We start from the raw sequence: 13,353 nt of genomic DNA on the forward strand, positions 1-13,353 counted from the left end.
CCTGGATCCAGGGCCAGCCAGGCCGAGTCTGGGCACTGAACTCTTCCTTTGGAGAGAACAGTGAAGAAGTCCCTGACATCTGTCACTTGCCTCCCCTTCTTAAAAGCAGAGATTGACTTTGGTATCCCCCCAGGGATGGAGAAGAAAGTGAAGGAGCTGATGTGCAATTTGTTCATGTGTTGGGCTGCTGGATGCAGCGTTTTTGTCAAAAGGGATGCAGTACAACTGGAAAAACTTTGGAGGAGGGCATGAGGGTGGGGGGGACACAGAGTGAACTGACTTGAAGGATTTCATTCCTTGGAGGGATATGAGACAGGGGGCTTCCAAATTCTGTACAGTCACCAAGGAATATTATTCCCTTTTAACACAGGAATGTGGAAATGGGAATGTGGCAGATGGTTTGGAGGGAGGGGAAGGGGCTTTACACCAAACCTGCAGCAAGGAATTTCTGCATCTGGTTTTGGGAGGGCTTTGCTCCTGCTCCAGGTGGCTGCAGGGGGTTTGGTTGGTGGCATCACCATGGTCTGGCACCCCCAGTTTGTCCCCAGCTGGGAGCCCTGGGGTGTCCCTGTGCCCCTGGGGTGTCTGTGTGTTCACAAGGCAGGAGTGTTCAGCAGGCATTCCCACATCCCAGCACGCTGGCTTTCTAAGCAGATGGGAGTGATCCAGCTTTATCCCAGGAAGCAGGGAATGCTGGTGGCATCTGTGTTACTGGCATCCAGGTAGGATGGGGCTGGAACATCCTGGCTGTGCCCAGCTTCCCACAGAACCTACTCTGGAATTAGGGATCTTTCTGCAGCTCTGGTAAGAGACATTTGCTCTTTGCTACTGTGCTGACTTCCCTTAGTGCTTGGTTTTGTTTGTTTATACTCTTACCAGAATCCCTTTTCCGGAGCGTCCTGATGCTGTTTTTGTAGCCAGAGGCATTCTGTTGGAAGTGTCTCTCTAAGACACTGATTTATTTTCATTTCTAGCACATTCCCTCAGAAATGGATAAATGCTCTTGTCATAAATCTCATTATTGCCTCCTGATAGATGTGTGCTCCTCAGAGCCAGTGGGATGTGGTGAGGAATCAGTTTCCAAAGGTCTGTGGAGAATTTCACTTCATCTTCTCTTTCCAGTGGCAAAATATTTGATAAATCAAAACTCTGGCTATTGAGAAAATAAAAATTCTGGTTCAGGTGTGGCCCTTTCCCTGCCCCAGCTTTGAATTCAAAGCAGACACTCTGGGCTTACAGCATGAGAGGAGAGGGAAATTCCACCCAGCTCTACTTTTAGGGAAATTTTGCCTGTGTGGCAGGTGAAGTCTGGGAACCCTGAACTTCCTGTAACCTGCCCCAAGATGAATGTGCAGAGATAAACATCTCCCTGCTGTGCTGGGGCCTTACCATCCATGCAGGTTCCTGGTGGTGCATCCGAGTGATCCAATCACACCAGAATGCTTTGATTTTAATTAAAAGGGGAATTACACTCCCAGGTAGAAAATCCCTGTTACACTAAATCAGTTCTTCTGATCTCTCCAATAAATTGAAGAGGGAGAATTGAACAAATAAACTTTATCTTGTCTTTGGGCAGGTGATATTCTGTGTCAAAACAGAGTTTGACTTCCATTGGTAACACCAGTATCTCTCCCATTCTCAGCAGTTTTTATGAACTTTCCCTCATGTTTTTTCCCCATATCTGTATGTTTGAGTTCCTGCTGATGTCCCTATTCAGCCTCTAACTGTCATTGAATGGCATAATTTAAGGATCAGGTTACAGCAATGACCTTTTTTTGGAGCTCATCAAATGATGAGCTGAACTGGTTGGTGATGTCTGCACAGCTGTAATTTGTGTTTAGAAAGATTCTCATAATAGTATTGACATTTGGGCCACATTGGTGAAATCAGCAGAGGGGAGATAAACTTAATCAAAATTCCTGTGTGGTGCAGAGGATCCCACTGTGATTTGAGAGGTAACATTTGAGATTTGTCATCACCTGTCTATTTTAATAAAGTCCTGCTTGTCCTTAAAACTTTGATTTTAGCCAGGTGAACGTGGCTGTAAAGGGAAATGTCTGCTGGAGTCACTGGTGGCAGTTTTATTTGAAGAGGAACTAATTGCTTTGGGTTCAGGAATGTTCTGCCACCTGAGTCAGACCCTGCTCTCAATGTTGCCCATCCAGAGGCAGCCAAGCCTTGCAGAGGGGGGTCAGTGATGTCCTCGGGGCTCAGGGAGGGGAGCTTGGATTGCCCAGCAGGGGCTGAGCTCAGCTGGTGAGGCTGGGGGATTGCCCAGGGACCCTGCTGGGCTCAGGGTAGTCCTCTGAGGAGGACTCCAGGACCCAAGGAAGAGCTGGAGCTGTGCCAGGGGAGGGTTAGGTTTGGTATCAGGGAAAAGTGCTTTCCCCCAGAGAAGTTGAATTTTTAACCATTTCCACCCTCATTTGGGTCTTTCCAGAGGATTTGGGATATTTGGGATGATTTTGCTGTGGAGTCATGGATTTTTTGGGATGATTTTGCTTGTGGAGTCATGGATTTTTTGCCTTTGGGAGAGGAAAACCCAAAGCTCCAACCCACAGGGGGAGGGTGATGATCTGGATTTTATGTTCCTTTTATTGATTTAATATTGAACCCTTGCAAATGGTCTGCAAAAAGTTGAATTTTTAACCATTTCCAACCTCATTTGGGGTTTTCCAGAGGGCTTGGGGTTGGATATTTGGGAATTTCACTGTGGGGTCATGGATTTTTTGCCCTTAGGGAGAAGAAGGGAAGGAGCTCAGTGTGGATTTTATGTTTCTTTTATTGACTTAATATTGAATAGCTGTGGGAAGTTGAGATTTTATCAATTTCCAATCTCATTTGGGGTTTTCCAGAGGGTTTGGGGTTGGATTTGGGATGATTTTGCTGTGGTGCTGTGGACTTTTTACCTTCCTGGGTGTGGGATTTGGGGAGAAAAACCCAAGCAAAGGTGCTCATTGTGGCTTCTATGTTTCTTTTATTGAATTAATCTTGAATTGCTGAGCACTGCCCAGGCTCCCCAGGGAATGTGCACAGCCCCAAGGTTTCCAGAGCTCCAGGAGCCTTTGGACACCACTCCAGAGATCCACAGGCTGGGATTACTGGGCTGGGACTGGATCCTCCTTGTGGGTCCCTTCCCACTCCGAGTATTCCAGGATTCCTTTCCTTTTCCCTTGAACAGGGAGAAGGTGAACATTCTAGGAGGTTTCTAAGCAGATTTGTCCCAGCCAGTTTGTGTTTTGTGTTCCAGTCTCCCCATGGAGATGAGATTCTGGGTGTGGGGTTGAGCCCTCTGCTGTGGCCGAGGCCGCTCGTGCACTGAGGGGAATGGTTGTGCTTTTCAGGAAATTCACATTTTTTGGGCTGTGGAAGAGAAGCTTCTGGGGGGTATAACTCAGTTGTACTTCTTCTAGGAGAGAGATTGGGAGCTGCAGGAATCCCAGAATCCTTAAGATTGGAAAAGACTCCCAAGACCATGGAGTCCACCCTGTGCCTGATCCCTGCCTTGTCTCCAGCCCAGAGCACAGAGTGCCACATTCCTTCGGCAAGGGTGTTCCTGGGGCATCTCCAGGGATGGGCACTCCAAACCTCCCTGGGCAGCCCCTGACCCCCCTTTCCATGGGGAAATTCCTCCTGGAGCCCACCCTGAGCCTGCCCTGGCCCAGCCTGGGGCCGTTCCCTCTCCTCCTGTCCCTGTTCCTGGAGCAGAGCCTGACCCCCCGGCTGTCCCCTCCTGGCAGGAGCTGTGCAGAGCCACAAGGGCCCTGAGCCTCCTTTGCTCCAGGCTGAGCTCCCACAGCTGCCTCAGACACTTCTCACAGGACATAGAAGAAAACCAGAAGAACCAACCAGGCCCAGACTGTTGGTATTTGTGTTGTGGCCCTGGCTGGGCTGGGAACAGAGCCCTGACCTGCCAGAGCCCTTTGGTGGCCTCAGTAGACCTTTGGTAGCCTCAGTAGACCTTTGGTGGTCTCATGCTGGAGCCCAGGAGCTGTTGGAGCATTGCTGGGATTTCCCTGCAGAGATCACTTGTCAGCACCACCCTGCCTGGTGCAGTTTGGTTACAGAGGAGATCATGTTCCCCCATGGTAACAATGCCCTCATGACAGGGATTTGACAGGAAGAGCTTTTAATTTATTGGTGCCTCACTCCCTCCCATGTGAGATTTGTCTTCACTGCCAGTTTATATTGTTTATGCTTTTGACTCACAGATGCCTCAATGCTGACTCATGAGTTCTTAGCCACAGCTCTGGATTTCTGTAGTGAATTTTTGATCTGCAGAGAAGCCCAGCAGGCTCTCTCAGCTTTATTGCTGGGCTAACCCAGTGCAGCACTGCTGCTCTCTTGGGAGGATCAGCTCCTCCTCAGGCAGTGTCCTCCTGGAACTTCACTGCACTGAGTGAACAGCCAGAGAGAGAGGGAAGAGAGCATGTGGGGTCACAGGAATTAAGTAATATTGAGCAGTTGTTCAGAATGAAATCAATTCTTTATTGCCATGACCTTCAGGAGTAAGTGAAATCACAGCAGTGTTGAGAAGGTGACAAGGGGTAAGTCTTTGTCCTTTACAGGCAGAATTGCCCTGAGGTGTGAGCAGCTCTGTGGGATGGGGTGAGGTTACCATGGAGCTTAGACAAGCCAGACACCAGGAGGGAGCTCATCCTGTGGGTGACAGACAACTCCATGTGCTCAAGCTCCTTAAGCCTGTCAGAAACAGAGCTGAGGGCCCCTCAGTCTGAGCTTGGGGCCATCAGTTTGCTGCTTTTTGTTGGTTTTGCTTTTAACCTGCATCCCTAGCACTGTAGGGCTCTTGTTGGGTGGGTTGTGTTCTTAAAGAAGTCAATCCACAGGAATGGAGTAAAATATAGATTTTCATATATTCATTAAAAAATGGAAAAAACCTTCTGGGTCCCACCATTCCCCAGTACTCCTGAGGCCACCACTGACCCACGCCCCCTCTCTTCTCTGAGGGTTTAGAACCTGGTGCTGATACACCATGTCCTACTGCAGGGTTTTCCAGCAGCAGCTTTCAGCCAAAGGTTTAGTCTGTGCAGTTAAAGGAACAAAACAAGCCTGGTTGTGGACAGGGGCTGGTCCCACAACCTCTCTTGGCACAGTGTGAGGCAGGGCATGGGGAGCTGGGGCATAAGGATATTCAGAGACAGCATAATGATAAAACTTGTGGGGCTCACAAGCTGTATATCCACAATTCCACAAATCCTTCAGGGAAACTCTTCTTGTTCACACCTGCAGCCTCTCCCAGGAGCTGTGAGCACACCTGGGACATATGTGCCTGTCCCTGGCTGGGATGTGTGCAGCCTCAGCTTGCAGCACTTGCATCCTCTCCCTACAGGAGAGAATTTAAATTCTCATACACAGTGTCCAAAGTCCTGTTCTTGAACAAATTAGAATATTTCAGGTCTTTCTAATTACAGGTCAAGGATTTTGGGCTGATGGTTCTAGTGGTTCTTGGAAGTTTTTTTCAGTTTTCTCAATATTTATTCTATGAACTTGCAGCCAGAACTGGATGTGGGATATGGGACTCATCAAAGCCCAGTACAAGGGTAAAAAGTTTGGTGTTGTCACACAATATTCTTCATTTTCTCTGTCAAGAATCAGATAAGTGTGTTTCACCTGTGTCTGCTTTGCTTGGTGTGCAGGCTGTAAAAACCAGTATCTGCAGCCCCTCTCTACCTGGGGATGAGCAACATCCCTAGAACATCCTCCTGGTGAGAATTCTGTTATTCCCACCTTTCCCAGGGAATATCTGGTACTGTGTGTTCCTGACCAGGAGTTACAGCTCAGTGTGGCTGATGGATGAAGAGCACTTGAGTTGTTCTAGAAGTTGTTTTTCCTTGGCACATGACAGGGATGATGCTGATCCAGCCGGTGTTTGAATTTCTCTGACAGCAGCACCGAGCAGAGCTCGGGCCCATATTTGGGCTCCCTCAGTGCTCCGTGGCTGTCCCCATCCTCTCTCAGCCCTCATGGTGCCTCAGGTTTTAGCTTTTATATTTTTCATGTTCTGTGCTGCTTTAGTGGGTGGGTTTGGGTTTCGTATGAAGGGATGGTGAATTCTGTTCACAGAGCAGGGAGACAAAACAATTCCTTCTCCAGCTGGGGACCAAGGACAAATGATCCAAATCTCAGCCCAAGAGCACAAACACTGTGGGCTGGAGAGAGAAAAACAAGCAGGATGGGAGTGCATGGGCTAAAGCTGGAATGGGGCAATGAACTCCAATGTGCAAATGGAGCAGAACTGATAAAAGTGAGAGACCCCGTGACCTGTGGGGCATTTTGTGACCATTTTGGGTCACCTGGGGTGCAGCCCTGGCTGGGCTCTGGTGCTGCCCAAGGTGGATCCATTGAGGCCTCCTGACAAATCCCTGCTTTATTCTTTATCTCCTCTAGTCTCTGTTCTAGGGCAGCTTCTCAAGGCCTCACTTCCCTCTCCCTGCAGGCTGCAAGCACGTGAAGGGGATCCTCCTGTACGGGCCCCCGGGCTGCGGGAAGACGCTGATGGCGCGGCAGATCGGGAAGATGCTCAATGCCAGGGAGCCCAAGGTGGTCAACGGGCCCGAAATCCTCAACAAATACGTGGGGGAGTCCGAGGCCAACATCAGGAAACTGTTTGCTGATGCAGAGGAGGAGCAGAGGAGGGTAAGGACACACAGGAATGAGACCAGGAGAGGTTTGGAATCTCAAATTACTTCTTGCATTAAAGGCAGAGTTGCTGGAACCCTGGTTACTGAGAATTTGAGACTTCCTGTGCTGACAGGCACTGACCCCCAGGAGAGCTCTGCATTGACCTGAGGCTGTGGAGCAGCTTCCAAAAGTGAATGATAAAACTGGGATTGTGGGTGTGGAGTTGATTAGAAGTGTGTGATATCACATGGTGGAAAACTTAAGGGCTTAATGTTTTAGAATGTAGTAATATATATATATAACATTATAGAGGTTTTAGAGAGGAAGCTGGTCCTTCTTCACTTTATTCTTCCTAGGTTTAGGTAGTATTGTGTAATTAGATAAAAAAGTCTGCATTGTGGACAATGGGTTAAAAGTAAAAATAGTTGGGTTAAAAGTAAAAATATGTTATTGGGTTAAAAGTAAAAATAATTTTGGTGTAATTTCTTAATTAGACAGTTTATCCTTAAAAGACCTTATAGAGAGAGACGACTCCATTTTTTAGTTTGTTAACATGAAGTGCTGTAGGACTCACAGTTTGTGAGACTGTAACAGAGATAAGAGATAAGTCCAAACAAGAAATATCATCTCACACATTTAATCCCAACCCTAACAAAAAGAAAATACAACTCAACACACGGTCACTGCTTGGCTTGGGGTTATGGTTATTCCTGGTGAGTTGTGGAGGATTGGTGTTGTGCAGGCTCACACACTGTCAGCTGTGAAAACAGCCTTGGAATGGAAGCTGGAAAGGCAGCTGGGCTGCAGCCAGCCCTGCAGACAGGGACAGCGTGCTGAGACTCCATGCACAGTTATTTGTGAGTAATACAACAGTGCCCACCCTGCTTGCTTTGGGTCATGTGCTGTCACCAGCTCCAAAAGTCCTTAAAACTCAGATTGTGCAAATTTTGCAATTTTCCTCTGTTTTTAGTTTCCTTTTTTTCTTTTTTTTTTTTTTCTCTTTTGTGGAGAGACATAATTAAATCTGTTTGGATTTTTCTTACTACATTTAGCTGGCACATAAGCTTTCAGGTTTTTAGGTTGCAGGAATATTGGTATGTTACAGTACTTGAAGTGTTATAATCAATACATGGTTAATTTTTCACAGCAGAAAACTAATGGATAAGAATAACGTCTTGAAACTAAAGATTTTTGAAACTGGAAGTGAAGATAAAGATTCTGTTTATTCCAGTGATGTTTTTTATCTATTGCTTTAGCTGGCTTTCAAAACCCCAATCTTTAGTTTCATGGTGTAAGTACTTCTTTCATGTGTGCTATGGTAATTTTTCTCTGCTGTGGATCACTTGATCTTGATAGATTTTTCTGATAAAGAAAATCAAATGTCAGGCTAGTCACAGTTAAATACAGGGAAGTCTTTTTAGAAGTCATTAGAAATGATCCCTTAATTTGATTCAGCTCGCAAGACTCAGATTTTGGTGGTGGCTGGAAATAATTTCATTTCTTCAGCAGAAGGTTTGTTAGTCAATCAGCTCTGTGTGGTAACACAGACCCACGTGAACAATCTCCTGCTCCCTGGTGGCTGCAGTATCTCTGGGAGCTGCTTTCCCTTGGCAATAACACACCTGTTAAAATACACTCAATATTGGCTGCAGGGGCTGGGCCTGATGACAGCTGGGAGATTAAAAAGGTCTCCAAAAGGTTGGCATTGTGCTGCCTGTGTCTGGGGCAGATTGCCAGGGCCAGCACATGCACCCAGTGATAACGTGGTCTGCACTGGCCACAAAAGATGTTTTAGAGGTAGAAAATGAAGGGAAAAAGCTTCATAATGCGGTCACAAAAAGCATCCTGTTCTCTTACCAGCTGCAACTGCCTCACCCCCGAGTGAACCTGGAAATGGCAGTTCTGGGGCTGACTGGGCTCCTTAAAAATATTATCAATAAAGCTGCTCTGGCAAGCTGTGTATTTACCAAGCTCAGTCCAGCCTGGGGTGTTCCCACCCTGGTGCATCCCTCCCTCCACAGACAAGCCTTGTTCCCTGTCCCTGGTACCTGTCCCTTTCCCAGGTGCTGAGTGCTGGGACCCTTTGAGCTTTGGCCTTTGCTTGGCTTGCTCAGCCTTGTGCTCTTCTGTGGGAACTCAAAATGTCCCTCAGACATTTTTAGAGGTTCCAGGATCCAGTCAGAAGCATTTGAGACCTTGGCAGGCAGCTGGAAACAACTGTAATTTTGAGTTTGAGCCATAGAATGATTTACCAACTTTGCAGGAAGAACAAGAAGTCACAAAAGTTTAGATATTATAGTAGAAGTAGTTACAAAGTAGAAAAAAGAATTTTTTTGTGCTGTACAGGGGGGTTTCTGTTTTATACATAAGGGTCAAAGGTTTTAAAAGTGAGGGATCTGGGCCTGTCCTGTCATCCCTCTTTCTTCTTCTTTACCTCCATGTTTTTAGTGATGTTAACATTCACAAATTAGTTTAGAGTAAAAAAGCACCATTTAATATAAGTAATAAGTATTAAAAAAACCCTATAAACATATAACATATAATGTACCATATAAAAGATAACACCAACCCTAGGCAAGAAGAAAGAAAAAGAAAACGGCAAACAGAGAAGATGTCAAGAGTGTGTATGCCTTTGCCTAAAGCTGCTAAACAAACCACAGCAGCCCAAAAAGACAATCTTTTAAATAACTTACAATAAACAACCATGAAACCAAACAACAAGAAACTACTAAGCCTTTCTTTAAAAACATAAATTAAAGAAAAAGTTTTTCCACCACACGAAGCCACCCCACAACCTAGAGTGATCTTCAGCACTCTTCCTTAAAACCTATGTAGCTGCAAAGTCCCGAGTTTGGGCAAAGTCCCCTGATCCAAATGATTTGGAGATGGGCAGGATGTTCCCCTGGAGAGGGATGAGATAACACACACACACACACACACACACACACACACACACACACACACGTGTGATGCTGAGCACACAGCGGGTATCAGTGCTGTGTCTGTGTGGCTGAGCTTGGTGTTCATTTTGGATTGCTCTCAGCAATCAGACTGGTGACACTCCTGACACGTCCTCCCTCCCACAGCTTGGAGCCAACAGTGGGGTGCACATCATCATTTTTGATGAGATTGATGCCATCTGCAAGCAGAGGGGCAGCATGGCTGGCAGCACTGGCGTGCACGACACCGTGGTGAACCAGCTGCTCTCCAAAATCGATGGCGTGGAGCAGCTCAACAACATCCTGGTCATTGGTAGGTGGGGCTGCCTTCTCTGTCCTGAGGGCTGGGTGGGCACTGTTGCCCTGATTTTTAAAACTGTTAAGTTTTTTTTAATAGTACTTTTGAAAGTTTTAAAGTTCTCATAAAACTTCTTTAGCCTTCAGATAATGTTTACATATTTGACAGTCAGAGGTCCCACACAATTTCATGTATAAATAGAATAGTTGACATATTTCTCTGTAAGTGGAAAGAAATTATTGATTGATCTTTGGACCAGTGTGGTTGGAGAGGTGATAATTCCATCCTCCAATCGGTCACCTTTGGAATTCTATAAATACCAGCTGTTGGAATAAAACTGGCTCTTTTTCTCTTTTGAACTTCCCAAGCTTCTGTGTACTCATTTCATGTCCAGTAGTGACAGGCACTGCTGGGGTTTGCCTCACTGCAGGTCAGCTGAGGTGCCATGGCTGCAGTTGCAGCAGCATCAGCAGCAGGTTGAAAGGGAGATGCTGCTGTGGTTGGCAGATATTGCTGCCTTCAGCAATTTCCTTATTATGTTTTGATAAGGAGGGTTTCATAGTTTAGGGAAACCTGCAAAGATAGAATTGATGTATCAGCCCATGGGGGAGTGGGGCTGTTCCTGCTGTGCTTGTCCTGCTGCAGGAGCCCTGCAGGCACTGCTTAAGGACAGGCAGATACAGCCACAAGCCAGGTTTGATCCCTGTTGGCTCTCCCCCAGGGCATTTCCCAGCATTCCAGAAGATGAGTGCCTTCTGTCTGTTTTCTTGGGACTCTTTGAGTGTCTGCCTGGCTCTATGGGCTGTGCCAGGGCTGGAAACCCACTCAGGAAGCTCAGATAACAGTGTTTTGTTTTAACTTTGACTTCAGGAATGACCAACAGACCTGACCTGATTGATGAGGCCCTGCTGAGGCCGGGGAGGCTGGAGGTGAAGATGGAGATTGGTAAGCACACTGCAGATCCCAGTTCCTCTACTCCATGAACCTACAGCAGCAAAGCAAATGCAGATCAAAATGTGAGCCATAGCTCAGGTGCTGAACTTCCTGCAGCTCCCTCCAGAACATAAATCAGACCAATAAAGTTCCACTCTGCACTTCCCTACTGATAAACCTGATCTCAGTTTCTGCCCAGCAGAGTGGGCAGGGATGGACAGGCAGGACACTGAATATTTGTGTGAAGGAAAGGAGGCAATGGTACAGGTCATTCCTGAGTGGGAATTGCAGGAAGGCCAGGCAAGAGCACTGGGTGAACTAAAAGTGGGCCAAGAGCTTGGTTTGCCATTTCATCCGGCAACTGGAAAAGCAGCTGTCAGTAACTAGAAAGGGACCTTTGTAACTGTGCACACCCAGTGCAGGGTAAATTAGGGAATATCTGATCATATAGGCTTTGTTAAGAAAGTAAGCCCAGGTCATCTTAGATTCATGAGTACAAATCACTGGCTTTGCATTTGAGATCAGAATTCTGTCAGTGAAGGTTATGGTGAGCCTAAAGGGTGACTGGCCTCAGTGCTGAGGTGACAATTCCCTGAAGAAAGATGGAGTAGAGGACAGCCTGGGACTGGTGAAAAGCTCAGTAATCCTGGAATTAATTATCAGGTGACAGTTATGCATGTTGTAAAATCCCCTTTTCACATCCCCTCAACACAAACAAATTGATCAGTACAAATACCAGAGGCTGGAAGGGGCTGAGCACAGTGGGGCTCAGGGTGATGTGCCAGACTGACAGGTTACACTTGTAAGAGAAGGATCTTCTGTATCTTCTGAAGCCATTGTGGGCTTCAGAAATGACTTGCTAAGGTGCAGACTGGGAAATGATCACCTCATCTGATGAAAAGCAGCACTTTATAGGAATGATAAGTGAAGAGGGAAGTCAAGGGTCTGGATTTTGGGTGAGTGAACTTTCAGTTGATTCAGTAATTAGTGGATGTGACCCCTTAAGGAAAGGGCACTCAGGGACAGAGGAGCAGAACAGATTTTACCAGGGCCTGTAGTGACAGGGCAAGGAACAGAGACTTCTAATGGACAGAGGACAGGGTCAGATGGGATATAAGGAAGAAATCTGTTATGGACAGGGTGGTGACACCCTGGCACAGGTGCCCAGAGCAGCTGTGGTGCCCCTGGAGCCCTGGAGGTGCCCAAGGCCAGGTTGGAGAGGGCCTGGAGCAGCCTGGGACAATGGGAGGTGTCCCTGCCATAGCAGGGGTGACACTGGGTGGGCTTTAAGGTCAGATTGTCATTCCTGGTGTGGAAATCTGAGAGGAACCAACTTGGAGGAGCTCTGAGGAAAAAAACTCAACCTTGTGCTGTTCCCTCTGGTTTGGTGGTGACACTGGTCAGTTTATCAGTTACTGTAACTGAATGTTCTCAGTGAAAAGCATTATCAAATACGAGTGCACGCTGCTCCTGGTGGGAAGGGGCCTTGGAGGGGAGGGACAGGGGAATTGCAGTGCTGTGCTCAGGGGGTTGGGTGTGTTCTCTTCCCCATCCCAGGCCTGCCAGACGAGAAGGGCCGATTCCAGATCCTGCATATCCACACAGTGAGGATGAGGGAGCACCAGCTCCTGGCTGAGGATGTGGACATTGCAGAGCTGGCAGTGGAGACCAAAAACTTCAGTGGTGCTGAGCTGGAAGGTTTGGTTCGAGCTGCTCAGTCCACTGCCATGAACAGACACATTAAGGTCAGTCCTGTCGTCTCCTACTGGGGCAAAAAAGGGGAAATAGTTATATTTGGAATATTGAATGTTTACTTGCAACTGGAAAGTGGCCTATCAGTGTACCTTAGTAGATGAAAGTCATGTGGGCACCACCTTTTCCCTGTGCTTTTCTTTCATTCTGAATTCCCTCTTCCCCCTCCTGCCCTCCAGGTGCCTCTTGCACAGCTTGGTGGGGTGGAAGGGGTGGTTTTTGAGGATGTTTTGCCAAAACCTGAAAGTCCTGAGCACAGTTTGTGCATTGGACCCAGGAGACAAGGTGGGAATTAGAACAGCCATTTATAGGGAGGCTCTGCTGGCACCTGAGCAGCTCAATGTATTCATAAATGTCCTGTGAGGAGGGGAAGTTACCATCTCAGAGCTGGTTTGGGGGCATAAAGGCAAAGATCACCAGTGGAGATCTGCAGAGGGCATTTGAAAGGATGTCAGTGCACAGGGTGCCAGTGAATTTTAGGTGTCCCCTGGGAGAGGGAATTCAGATAGGTGGAGGCAGGGATGGGGCCTGGGGTCAAGTTCTTGGAGCTGGAATGGTCTGGAAATCCCAGCTCAGTCCTTGTCAGTGAAAATAGCAAAATAGCAAGCTTAGAATTTACCAGGAGAGGTAAAGAGCAAAAGTGGGGCGGTGATTACACCATGGATCAAATCCCTGGTGTACTTGAATTGTGCTAGAACCAGGGTGTGGAATGGCAGCAGGGGGTTTGAGGTACAGGAGGGTTTTTTTGGAAAAATGGTTAAACTCAGATTCCTCAGCTTGAAGAAAGCA

The 13,353-nt window shown here is 47.2% G+C and overlaps 1 protein-coding gene across 2 annotated transcripts in view; it reads left to right on the forward strand.

The window, feature by feature from the left end:
* The window catches only part of NSF (N-ethylmaleimide sensitive factor, vesicle fusing ATPase), a 77,898-nt gene that overhangs the window by 40,530 nt on the left and 24,015 nt on the right, over positions 1-13,353 (forward strand). For both annotated transcript variants that reach the window (XM_021539885.2, XM_021539884.2), the window contains exons 9-12: positions 6,458-6,657; positions 9,729-9,894; positions 10,750-10,824; positions 12,370-12,557. In XM_021539885.2, the coding sequence (XP_021395560.1) occupies positions 6,458-6,657; positions 9,729-9,894; positions 10,750-10,824; positions 12,370-12,557 (629 nt within the window). The remainder of the gene's footprint in view (positions 1-6,457; positions 6,658-9,728; positions 9,895-10,749; positions 10,825-12,369; positions 12,558-13,353) is intronic.

This window comes from Lonchura striata, chromosome 25 (assembly GCF_046129695.1).
Source record: "Lonchura striata isolate bLonStr1 chromosome 25, bLonStr1.mat, whole genome shotgun sequence".
Lineage (NCBI taxonomy): Eukaryota > Metazoa > Chordata > Aves > Passeriformes > Estrildidae > Lonchura > Lonchura striata.